The 12659-nt window shown below is 43.1% G+C and overlaps 1 protein-coding gene across 1 annotated transcript in view; it reads right to left on the minus strand.

Annotated features, from left to right (window-relative positions):
* Positions 1 to 3344: 3344 nt before the first annotated feature.
* Positions 3345 to 12659, minus strand: part of tnfrsf9a (tumor necrosis factor receptor superfamily, member 9a) — a 59769-nt gene continuing 50454 nt past the window's right edge. Inside the window, exons 10-13 of the mRNA XM_060851970.1 lie at positions 9128 to 9232; positions 7653 to 7678; positions 5586 to 5808; positions 3345 to 3930 (exon numbers count right to left, since the gene is read on the minus strand). Coding sequence (XP_060707953.1) covers positions 3755 to 3930; positions 5586 to 5808; positions 7653 to 7678; positions 9128 to 9232 — 530 coding nt within the window. The 3' untranslated portion in view covers positions 3345 to 3754. The remainder of the gene's footprint in view (positions 3931 to 5585; positions 5809 to 7652; positions 7679 to 9127; positions 9233 to 12659) is intronic.

Raw genomic sequence — 12659 nt, forward strand, 5'->3', positions numbered from 1 at the left:
CTTATGCCCATGCCACCTTCCTCCTCTCATAACTGGAAAGATTTGTTGTCTCCTCTCAGAGTCACAGAATTAGGCTGTTCTGCCCATTGTGCCTGCACTGGCTCTTCGAATGAGCATCATTATCTCGTCCTGCCTTTTCTCCAAACCCCTGAACTCCTCAGTGATTCAATTGAATCAACCTCCACCATATTTCCAGACTCTGTGAAAAAGATTTCCCTCACATCACTCTTACTCCTTTTGCAAATCCTTTTAAATCTATACCCCTCTCATTCGTGTACCTTTAATGACAGTTTCTCCCTGTTGACTCTGTCCAGCCATTCATGGTTTTAAAAACCTCTGTCCAATCTCCTCTCAGCTTTCTTTCCAAGAACAGTTCCAATTTCTTCATCGCTGAAGCTTCTCATTCTAGTAAGTCGCTTCTGCACTATCTTCAATGCATTCACACCTTTCCTTTGATGTGGCAACCCACTGTACACAATGCTCCAGCTGAAATCTGTGTCTCTTATACTTCTAAATCCTTCCAGCAAACCACCAAATCTCCTCTGACCTAACAGAAACCATCTCCACTCCCCCAGGTAGCCTGCTTAACTCTGCTGAAATTATAGAGGATTACCCCTTAGTGTTCGTTCTGTCAGACACTGCTTGATGCTGTACCGAAGGAGATTGAACTGGACAAAAAATGCAATTTATTTTATTTATGTTCAATGTACAGCAATAATAATATTTGAGAATGCATTATACGATATGTGCAGTGTTTTATAAAGACAAGCTTCTAAAGTAGGAGGAATAGAGACAACCCTGGTAATTCTAGACCTGTGAGCCTTACTTCAGTTATGGATAAAGTGATGGAAAAGGTTAAAAGAGATAGGATTTATAATCATCCAGAGAGGAATAAGTTGATTCGGGATAGTCATTATGGATTTGTGAAGGGTAGGTCATGCCTCACAAACCTTATTGAGTTCTTTGAGATGGTGACCAAAGGTGGATGTGGGTAAAGCAGTTGATGTGTATATGGATTTCAGTAAGGCATTTAATAAGGTTCCCCATGGTAGGCTATTGTACAAAATACAGAGGCATGGGTAATTTAGCGGCTTGGATCAAGAATTGGCTAGCTGAAAAAAGATAGAGGGTGGTGGTTGATGGGAAATGTTTATCCTGGAGTTCAGTTACCAGTGGTGTACCATGAGACCACTGCTGTTTGTCATTTTTTATAAATGACCAAGATGAGAGTGTAGAAGGATAGGTTAGGAAATTTGCAGATTACACTAAGGTCGGTGGAGTTGTGGATAGTGCTGAAGAATGTTGTAGGTTACAGAGGGACATAGATAAGCTGCAGAGCTGGGCTGAGAGGTGGCAAATGGAGTTTAATGCGGAAAAATGTGAGGTGATTCATTTTGGAAGAAGCAACAGCAATAAAGAATATGGGCTAAGGGTAAGATTGTTGGTAGTGTAGATGAGTAAAGAGATCTCTGTGTCTATGTACATAGATTTGTGAAAGTTGCCACCCAAGTTGATAGGGTTGTTAAGAAGGCATAAAGTGTGTTAACTTTTATTACTAGAGGGTTTGAGTTTTGGAGCCACAAGGTCATGCTTGGTACAGCCACACTTGAAGAATTGTGTACAGTTCTGGTCACCACATTATAGGAAGGATGTGGAAGCTTTGGAAAAGGTTCAGAGGAGATTTACTAGGACGTTGCCTTGTATGGAGGGAAGGTCTTACGAGGAAAGGCTAAGGGACTTGAGGCTGTTTTTGTTAGAGAGAAGAAGGTTGAGAGGTGACTTAATTGAGACATATAAGATAATCAGAGGGTTAGAGAAGGTGGACAGTGAGAGCCTTTTTCCTTGGATGGTGATGGCTAGCCTGAGGGGACATAACTTTAAATTGAGGGGTGATAGATGTCAGAGGTAGTTTCTTTACTCAGAGAATAGTAGGTGTAGAACACACTGCTTGCAACAGAAGTAGACTCGCCAACTTTAAGGGCTTTTGAATGGTAATTGGATAAACATTAGGATGAAAATGGAATAGTGTAGGATAGATAGGCTTTAGATAGGTTTCACAGGTCGGCGCAACATCAGGGGCTGAAGGGCCTGTACTGCGCTGTAATGTTTTATGTTCCATGTTCTAAAGTGTGTTAGTACTTTAAAAGAATATTGTTTATTCTGTACGTTGTTGCAATAGCTAGATATCAACACAGACTATGTTACACAAGCCTAAAGGACAAAAGTCCTGCCTCTGCTAGGTTAAGCTTTGCACATAAATTATTTTCCTGTATTTAAAGCTCTGAAAATCTATAAGCGCAGGAAAAGTACAGGACACAGTATGAACAGTTTCACAGGAAAAAGAGTGAATGTGCATTGATATGACATTGTGTGTCTCAGAAACCTGAGAGAGCTTCTCGTCCGTGATTTATTTGTGAGGGTAGCTCCTTTTGCGAAACATGTAGCTGTACCTGCCACTTTGTGAACTGTGTTCCATTATCAGCAACTTCAATAAATAACCAATTGTAACTCGATTAAATGCAGCAGTCAATTTGCACACCGAAAGATCTCTCAAACAGTGATTATGGCCACTGTTATTGAGCAGGATACTCAATAGAGTTTTTGTTTGAAACTGTGGAGTCTTAGCATGTTTAGAGAAGATTCGTAACGCAGGTTGAGGTTCTGAATGTAGGTTTGCTCGCTGAGCTGGAAGGTTCATTTTCAGACGTATTGCCACCATACTAGGTCAAATCTTCAGTGAGCCTCCAAATGAAGCATTCTATTTATTTGTTTGAGTTTCCTAGGGTTGGTGATGTCATTTCCTGTGGTGACATCATTTCCTATAGTGATGTCATTTCCTGTTCTTTTTTATAAGGATGCGGTAAATGGGATCCAAGTCAATGTGGAGTCTTATACCCCCAGCTAAGGAGGTAAACAGAAGCTCAGTTTATAATCAGATCCACTTGTGATAGAGTAAGACTCTCTCAGCACTGCACCAGTTTAGACCTTACACTAAACACACTAGGGGAATTTTCTACCTCCTCTTAAAATGGGATCTTTACCATTTACCAATTATTGCTGAACAACCAACAATAATTCTCACTTTAACGTGTTGTGGACTTAGAATCCCCAGCAGTGCAGCACTGTTTCAGTGTACAAAAATGTGGAGAGAAGAGGTTTGTCTAGATTAATTGGCTAAATCTAGTTTTTATTTCCACAAACCCCATTTCTTTCGAAGAGGAACTTTTAAAAATTGTTTTGTTGAAAAGAAATTCTGCTGATCATAGGAAACCTAATAGATGGAGACGCAATGTGCTGAAAGACCAGCTTCCATTCTGTAGGGATTCTGTGAACTGTTTAAAACTAAAACTTGAGATCTTTGGAAGTTTACCTTCATGCCTGGTCTGTTTTGCAAACCCACAATTAAAGGAGATTTCTCCTGTCTAGCATCGATCCAGATTTGGAGTGGATGATTTATCTGAGGACTTAAGGACGGATCTCTGCTAAGTTAAAATACTCTTGTGTGTATCAAAGTCAAGTGTTCACATTGATTTAGTTGTTTTTCACATAATCAAATTCCAAGAAAAGAGTCACGGTCCCAAACAGTCCACAAACACATCTCCTTGCTTCATGCTGAACAGATTTCTGGTGATAAAGACATCAACCAGACCAACAACTCCATGGCACGTGTACCTTGAAAAACCACCTTCTATTGATAATATCAATCTGAGTGTTCCGCAGGAAGCTGAGTTTAAACAGAAATGCGACGCAGTCACTATTTATTGTTTTTAAAGTATTCACTTGTTTGTGTGCTGTTTTTGCTTCCCATCGTTACAGGCTCACTGTATTGCTTCTGGTTCTGCTCCTCTATGGGATAATAGGTGTTTGAGTTTCTCCCATTTTCTTGGACTGGAAAAGGAATATTGTCCTCTGTACTGTCTTTAGGGTGAACTGCATGAAAACAAATGTCACAATTAGGTTCAATTGCACAAAGAGTCAGTGTAGCTTGCCCGGTTTAGATTAGATTATTTGCAGTGTGGAAACAGGCCCTTCGGCCCAACAAGTCCACACCGACCTGCAACTCACCCATTCTCCTACATTTACCCCTTCACCTAACACTATGGGCAATTCACTTAACCTGCACATCTTTGGACTGTGGGAGGAAACCGGAGCACCCGGAGGAAACCCACGCAGACACGGGGAGAATGTGCAAACTCCACACAGAGAGTCGCCTGAGGTGGGAATTGAACCCGGGTCTCTGGTGCTGTGACGGCAGCAGTGCTAACCACTGTGCCACTGTGCCACCGTGCCGCCCACAAATGAGGTCTCCCAACCTCATTTCTCAAGTCTGGATGGTGGACTTCTGTTAGATTGGACCAACCATATGGTCAAAGTGGTTGGCCATTGCTTTCAGCAGCTTGGCTCTTACGGCTCACCATCCTGCTGATTGGAAAGGTTTACAGGCTAAGGATTAACCTGTTTGGCCACAATACAGAGACGCTTCCAATGCCAACCAGTACCAGAGTGGGACTCGAACCTGGAGCAAAGGAGGTTACCCAACCTATGCCACAGTACCTCCCTATTTATCATGTTACAGAGCTGCATATATCTTTAAAACAACAGCTCATCTTTAATACATTGCACCATTTTATTAAACATCAGGATGAATGAGCACAGTGCAATGTATTCAAAGAAAAGGAAGACATATTAGATTAGTAATATGTCCACTCTAGCCCTCTGAAGAGCAACCCACCCAGACCATTTACCCCTTCACCTACTACTACAGGCAATTTAGCATAGCCAATTCACCTGGCCTGCACGAGGAAACCCATGCAGATACTGGGAGAATATGCAAGCTCCACACAGACAGTTACCTGAGGTGGGAATTGAACCTGGGTCTCTGGCACTGTGAGGTAGCAGCGCTAACCACTGTGACACCGTGTCCAACTTCAAGATGTTGTAACAAACTTTACCACCAATACAATACTTTTGAATTGTAGTCACTGTTGTAATGTCAGAAATACAGCAATGTCAAAAATAGGCCTCCATAAATAATATTGTGGTAATGACCTGATAATGTCTAACCTGAGAAATAAATTTTGGCAAATCTATGACACATGACAACTCTCCTGCTCTCTTCAAAATAGTATTATGGAGCGTTTATATCCATATGACGGGGAAAATGAGGCCTTGGTTTGACATTTCCTTCAAATGATAACCTTGACAGGCTCCTTTAGTACATGAGGGTCAGTCTGGACATTTGTGTTCAAGTCTGTGGAGTGGGATTTAAATTTGTAACGTTCTGATTCAGTGGGAATACTGCCACCCACTGGTGAGCTCATAGTGACACAACAAGGGGCGGGAGGACACAGATTGTTCACAGCTCCTCAAAGCTTTCTCCTTCCAACAGGCTGTGTATGTGTTACCTACTCAGCTACAGGAGACTGGAAGAACACAGTAGGCCAGGATGCAGCAGCTGTTTTCTTCCAGCCTCCTATTTGTCTACTTTGGATTGCAGCATCTGCAGTTTCTTTGTCCCTAACGTACTGTGCTACAGCTGACAACATTGACAGGGGGAAAAGTAGAGGGAAAAAAATCCCACTCACCCACAACTGACACTGTCTCAATGTCGAAAATGTCAGATTTGTACATCGGAGCTTTGTTTGTTTTGTTGCTTATCAATGGCATCATCGCTGTTGCAGGTTTTGAATCAGAGTTAAGGCCATTCAAACACTGCTTCTCAGCTTCCGGCACAGCTCCTGCATTTATTTCTGCTTCGTCCGTGCTCCCTTTGTAAATATCGCTTTTGACGCCACAGATGCAAATAAACTGTATTGGTGAAAAACAGGGAGCTCAGTTTACAGATAAGTATTCGATAGAAAGTTGTTTATGCTTTTAATATATCTACCTTTTTTGAATTCATTCACAGGAATATGAGTATCAATGGCTAGGCCAGCAATTATTGCACATCCCTAATTGCCCAGAGGTTAGTCAAGAGTCAACCATATTGACTATGGGTCTGGAGTCAGATGGAGGCCCATGTTTCCTTGCCTGGGCCTTTTCTGACAATTAGCAGTGGATTTGTGGTCATTATTAGACTCATCACTCCAGATGCTTATTCAGTTAGATACATTGACAGAAATGTATTTGTTGTTTTGATCTTTTTCCTCTTTTATTGCTCTGCCATGTTGGAATTTGAACCCAGATCCCTGTTAACTGGTTCTCAAGATTATTAGTTTAGCGGTAATGCTGTTACATCATCACCCACCTGCCCCAATATTTGCACAAGCTGGGATATTAGCAGTTACAGAAAAGGCCTTGAATTAGGCCTTGGGCCTTTTGTATACCAGGTGCCTGAGACCTTGGAGCTCCAGGAGCCTCTAGAATTGAGCCAGAGCAGTCTCTCCGGCTGCAGTCGAGAATACCAGACCAATCAAAGACAGGAAGGGACAGGTCACAATCAAACTGGAGAGTTAAACTCCACAGGCACCTCATGTCTGAGAATGACAGGGCACATAGTTTTAAAGCGATTTGCAAAAGGAGTGACTGTGAAGTGTGAGAAAGAAATCTCCACACAGCGAGTGGGTAGAGTCTGGAGTGGGGGCTGGATGGCGAGTTCTCAATAAAGATTGATGCCAACAGCATGGTCTTAATTCCCACACTGACTGAGGTAACCATTGAGGAGTCCTGTTGCCAATCTCTCCCTTTGCTTGTGGCATTGTAACCCTCAGGTTAACCAATCACTACTCCTCTACCTTTACTGAGAGAGTAGCTCTATGGTCTGGTAGGACTAGGGTGATTCTACCTCAAGTGCTGAGTGCACTGCCTGGACCTGTGGCTGAGATGTTCAAGAAAGATAATGATCTCAAGAGAAACAATGCAAGGAGGGATTACAAAGAAACTAAGTTACAATGCTCATTTGGAGAGCTGGTATAGATACAATGAGCTGGACAGCCTCCTTCTGCACTGCAGTTCTCTGAACTGTTGTTTTTGTTTTCCTTCAGTCTGTTCCACAAGACATATGTAGCACACTCAGAGAAAGAGTTTGCAATGGGGATTGTTGAAGAAACAGCTCTTTGTATTAGACACTAGTATACATACATTGTGTTAACAAAGAATTGGAATTACTCTAGCAAGACAATGTTTGAATTACATCTGCTGTTATGGTCTTATATGTTTTATGTGTGAGAATAAGATGGCATATAAAGTATAATGTGTAAAGTCTAAATAACCTTATTGTTTTCATCATAAAAAGAGAAAAGTAGAATAATAATTCTTCACAATTCTTGCAACGTACAAAGATTGCAGTATAAACAGATTTTTAATCATTAAGGGAATCAATGGTTATGGGGAAAAGGCAAATTGAAGTTGAGAATTATCAGATTAGCCATTATTTCATTGAATAGACTCGATGGGCTGAATGGTCTACTATTCTATGTCTTATGGTCTTATAGAGTACAAGCTGTAAGGACAGTCAACCTATTGTGCAGCCCAAGGGACAGGAACAAACAGATCTTAAAACAAGGACAGAGGTGCACAGTATTCCAAACCCCACTCCCAACACAGACCTTTCCATTGAAATATTTTAAACTTGCAAATCACCATGATTAATGAAAAATCTGTAAATGGAACAGCAATTCAGAGAATAAGCCATGTTTGTAAAACATACTTACCTTCAATTTCACCAGCATTCCAATTCCTAGAAGAGACACAGACAAATCAGGTAAGAGAGGCAGGAATGAATCTTGAGTGTATATTTAACGTAAGGTCCCTTTGCAATGTATTCTTGCATTTCCCAGTTTATATTTTTACATCAGATTCTGCATTTAAACGAGTTTACTTCACACTGCTGCAAATTTACAGAATTTCACAAAAATGTTGGCAAACAGTGAGTGAATGGGCCACTTGGTGCAGAAGCTCAACTGAATTTTTCTAATAAGATGTGCAGCATGGAAACAGACCCTTCGGTCCAACCCGTCCATGCAGACCAGATATCCCAACCCAATCTAGTCCCACCTGCCAGCACCTGGCCCATATCCCTCCAAACCCTTCCTATTCATATACCCATCCAAATGCCTAATTTTAAATATGCAACAAATGGCCCATTCAGATGGATTGACTCCAGGAATAAACGCAAAACATTGTGGATGGCGAAAGTCTGAAATGAGTGAGAAAGTGCTGGAGAAACTCAACAGGTCCAGCAGCATCTGTGGAGAGAGAAACAGAGTAAATGCTTTGAGTTCAATTTGGCTGTTGAATAGGACCCGTTATATTGCCCCATAATGTCCAGGGCTGTGCAGGCCAAGTGGGATACTGCCCAATCTGAACTGACTCCTGGCTTGAAGCTCCCACTAATAATTTTAACAGCAATTGGACTGTCACTAAAGTTTGAGAAAAGCTTCTGTTTGAGTTTACCACCATTCATCAAAACCCACTAATCCTCAAGCCTGTCACAAATATGTAAGCTCCGCATTGAGCCATCAAACCGATCCATTTCAAAAACGAAATCAGAGATTGCTGGAAGAACTCAGCAGGTCTGGCAGCATCTGTGGAGAGAAAGCAGAGTTAATGTTTCGGGTCCAGCGACCCTTAGTATAGGAGCCCAACAGTGCAGATAGAGGCCATTCGGCCCATGAAGTCTGCACCGACCGGCTGAAGAGCATCCCACCCAGACCCACTCCTACCCTGGCAGGATTTCTCTGTAACCCCACAGTTCACCTGGCTAATCCACCTAGTCGCCTAATCCGGGGACATTATGGAATAATTTAGAAAGGCTTCTTCAGGGCTGATCAGTTTGCTTATGGATTGTGCTACTCAGCAAAAAATCAATTCAAGTTGGGTTCTGTCATCAACAGGAAACTAATTTTATTTGTTGTAAACAAATTTATTCTTTAACAAATGGCAGATAAAAAGAAAGTATTACTAATCTACAACCATGCACCTTTAACTATATCACTTTAAGCCCCAAATGCACAAATATTTATTCGCAAATAAGACAGATAAAAGGCAAATAGTTTGAGTTAGATATTATGAGTGGAAAAATATTTCAGTGCTATGATGGTCGGCTCTCATGCAAGGAGCTGCTGCCTATCTCATCTACATTTGGAGTCAACTTAATGAGCTGTCACCCAAAGCTTCAATCCTTTACCTTGCTTCTTTGAGACCTTGCACAGTGAAGTTCTCATCGTAATGATGACACAAAGAATGGCCAAAGGAACCACAATCCAAACCATGTAAGAAGTGAAAGATTTTCCTGGAACAAGATGAGATCTTGGTGTGTAAAACTGTTCTTAAATATTCAATAAATTACATTAACATTCACCTCAATTACCATTGACTCACTGGAATGGTGAACCTTTGGAATTTTCTTTAAGTTCATTCACAGATGAGAGCATCACTGGCCAGACAGTATTTACTGCCCATCCCTAATTGCCCAGAGGACAGTTAAGAGTCACCCATGTTGCTGTGGGTCTGGAGTCACATGTAGACCAGACCAGGTAAGGATGGCAGTTTCCTTCCCTAAAGGATGTGAGTGAACTAGATGGGTTTTTCCAACAATTGGAAAAAAAGGACTCATGCTCATCATTAAACTTTTAATTCCGGATTTTTGTTGAACTCAAATTCCACCATCTACTGCGATGAGATTTGAACCCAGGTCCTTGGGACACTACTTAAGTTTCTAGGTTAACAGTCAAGCAATAATACCACTAGGCCATTGAAGACCGTGCTTCACTAGAAGGCTGAGGAGGCATAGCCACTGAGTATGCTCAAAGCAAAGATCGAGAGCTTTCAAGATATCATACAATTGATAGACTATCAACCCAGACACCTAGGTAAGACCCTTGGGTTTGAATCCCACAGATGATGGAATTTGAATTTAATAATAATCTGGAATTAAAGGTCTAATGATGGCCATGAAACCATTGTTAAAAACTGAAAGAACTGCGGATGCTGTAAATCAGAAACAAAAACAGAAATGATAGTAAAATGTAGGGTATGTAGGTTAGTTTGATCTTAGAGTAGGATAAAAGGTCAGCACAACATCGAGGGCTGAAGGGCCTGTACTGTGCTGTTCTATGTTCTAAATGGCTGGAAAAGTTCAGCAGGTCTGGTAGCATCTGTTGAGAAAGTGAGGTCTGCAGATGCTGGAGATCAGAGCTGAAAAATGTGTTGCTGGAAAAGCGCAGCAGGTCAGGCAGCATTCAAAGAGCAAGAGAATCGACGTTTCGGGCATGAGCCCTTCTTCAGGACATACAACAGACTTAACATTTCTAGTCCGGTTACTCAGGCCTGTTCTGAAGAAGGGTCACCCAACCCGAAATGTTAACTCTGATTGCTGCCAGATCTATTGAGCTTTTCCATGAACCAATTGTTAATTTTTGGGGAAAACCCATCAAGTTCATTAATGTCCTTTAAAGAAGGAAACTGCCGTCCTTACCTGATCTGGCCTATATATGGCTCCAGACCCTCAGCAATGTGTTGGCACTTAACTGCCCTCTGGGCAATTAGGGATGGATAAATAAATACTGGTCTAGCCAGCGATGTACTCATCTTGTGAATGAATTTAAAGAAATGGGTAAGGAGACAGTATAGGGAAAATAGTGTTGAAGTAGAGGCTCAGAGTGGTGGGCAAAAGAGAGGACTGCAGGTGCTGGAAACCAGGGCACAGCAGGTCAGGCAGCATCCGAGGAGCAGGAAAATGGACGTTTTGGGCAAAAGCCCTTCATCAGGAACAGGGGGAGGAACCCTCCAGGATGGGGAGATAAATGGGGGGAGTGGGTCTGGGGAGAAAGTAGCTGCCTGACCTGCTGTGCTTTTCCAGCACCACTCTGATCTAAACTCTGGTTTCCAGCATCTGCAATCCTCACTGTTGCCTAGTTGATTTTAACCCTACGGCGAATCCTCTTGCAAGGATGCCTATCTTGAAGAAGTTCTCCTCCTTTCTCCACAAGAATCCCAGTGAGTCCCTCTCTCACTGCAACCCCCAGGTCATCTCCTCTGCCCTGAAGCCCTTCAACCTTGTACTGAAACCCCCACCCTCCTGTCTGACCTATCACCTCCATCCCCACCCCCATTCCCCTCTTGTACTCTTGGCTACCTTCTCCCCAGCCCCACTCCCCCCATTTATTTCTCCACCCTAGAGGCTCCCAGTCTCATTCCTGATGAAGGGCTTATGGCCAAAATGTCGATCCTCCTGCTCCTTGGATGCTGCCTGACCTGTTGTGCTTTCCCAGCACCACTCTGATCTAAACTATTAGAGTGGTGGAACAGGCTTGAAGGGCCGAATCCAGTGGTGCTGGAAAAGCACAGCTGAAAAGGCAGCATCCGAGGAGCAGGAAAATCAAAGTTTCGAACAAAAGCCCTTCATCAGGAATGAGGCTGGGAGCCTCGGAGGTGGAGAGATAAATGGGAGGGGAGTGGGGTTGGGGTAGCTGAGAGTGCTGGGGTGGATGGAGGTGGGGGTGAAGGTGATAGGTCAGAGGGGATGATAGAGCAGATAGGTGGGAAGAAAGATTGACAGATGGGACAGGTCATGAGGACAGTGCTGAACTGGAAGGTTGGAATTGGGGTAAGGTGGGGGGGAAGGGAAATGAGGAAACTGGTGAAGTCCACATTGATGCCATGGGTTGAAGGATCCCGAGGTGGAAGATGAGGCGTTCTTCCTCATGGCATCAGGTGGTGACGGAGTGGCGATGGAGGAGGCCCAGGACCTGCATGTCCTCAGCAGAGTGGGAGGGGGAGTTGAAATGTTTGGCCACAGGGTGGTGGGGTTGATTGGTGCGGGTGTCCCAGAGATGTTCTTTGAAGCACTCTGTGAGTAGACATCCAGTCTCCCTAATGTAGAGGAGATCGCATTGGGAGAAACGGATATAATAAATGACATGTGTGGAAGTGCAGGTCCCAGACCTCAGCTGTTTAAACTCTGGAACTCCCAGCTGAAACCCCTCCAACTCTTTGTCTCTTCAAGATGCTCCTCATGACCTAGTTAAATTGCCTGTAATGTCCACAGTGGATTAGCAATGGGAAATTCAGGGTTTTGGGGATAGGGTCGAGGGGTAATTCTGGGTGGGATGCTCTTTGGAGGGTCGGTGCAGACCTGATGGACCAAATGGCCTGCTTCCACATTGTGGAACTTCCATTAGCTCTATCTATAGCCCTCATTATTTTATAAACTTCTATCAGGTCGCCTCTCAACCTTCTATGCTCCAGTGAAAACAGTCCCAGCTTACTTAGCCTTTCTTTATAACTCAAATTTTCCACCGCCGGCAACATCCTTGTAAATCTCTTCTGGACCCTTTCCAGCTTAATAAGATCCTTCCTAAAACTGGGCAACCAGAACTAGACTCACCAACGGCCTGTACAACTTCAGCATGACTAAAATCATGAGGGGCATGTATATGGTAAATAGACAAGGTCTTTTTCCTGGGGTGGGGGAGTCCAGAACTAGAGGGCATAGGTTTAAGATGAGAGGGGAAAGATATAAAAGAGATCTAAGGGGCAACTTTTTCACCAAGAGGGTGGTACGTGTATGGAATGAGCTGCCAGAGGAAGTGGTGGACACTGGTACAAATGCAACATTTAAAAGGCATCTGGATGGGTATATGAATAGGAAGGGTTTGGAGGGACATGGGCCGGGTGCTGGCAGGTGGGACTAAATGAGGTTGGGATATCTGGTCGGC

The sequence above is a fragment of the Hemiscyllium ocellatum genome, chromosome 37 (genome assembly GCF_020745735.1).
Source record: "Hemiscyllium ocellatum isolate sHemOce1 chromosome 37, sHemOce1.pat.X.cur, whole genome shotgun sequence".
NCBI classification, from domain to species: domain Eukaryota; kingdom Metazoa; phylum Chordata; class Chondrichthyes; order Orectolobiformes; family Hemiscylliidae; genus Hemiscyllium; species Hemiscyllium ocellatum.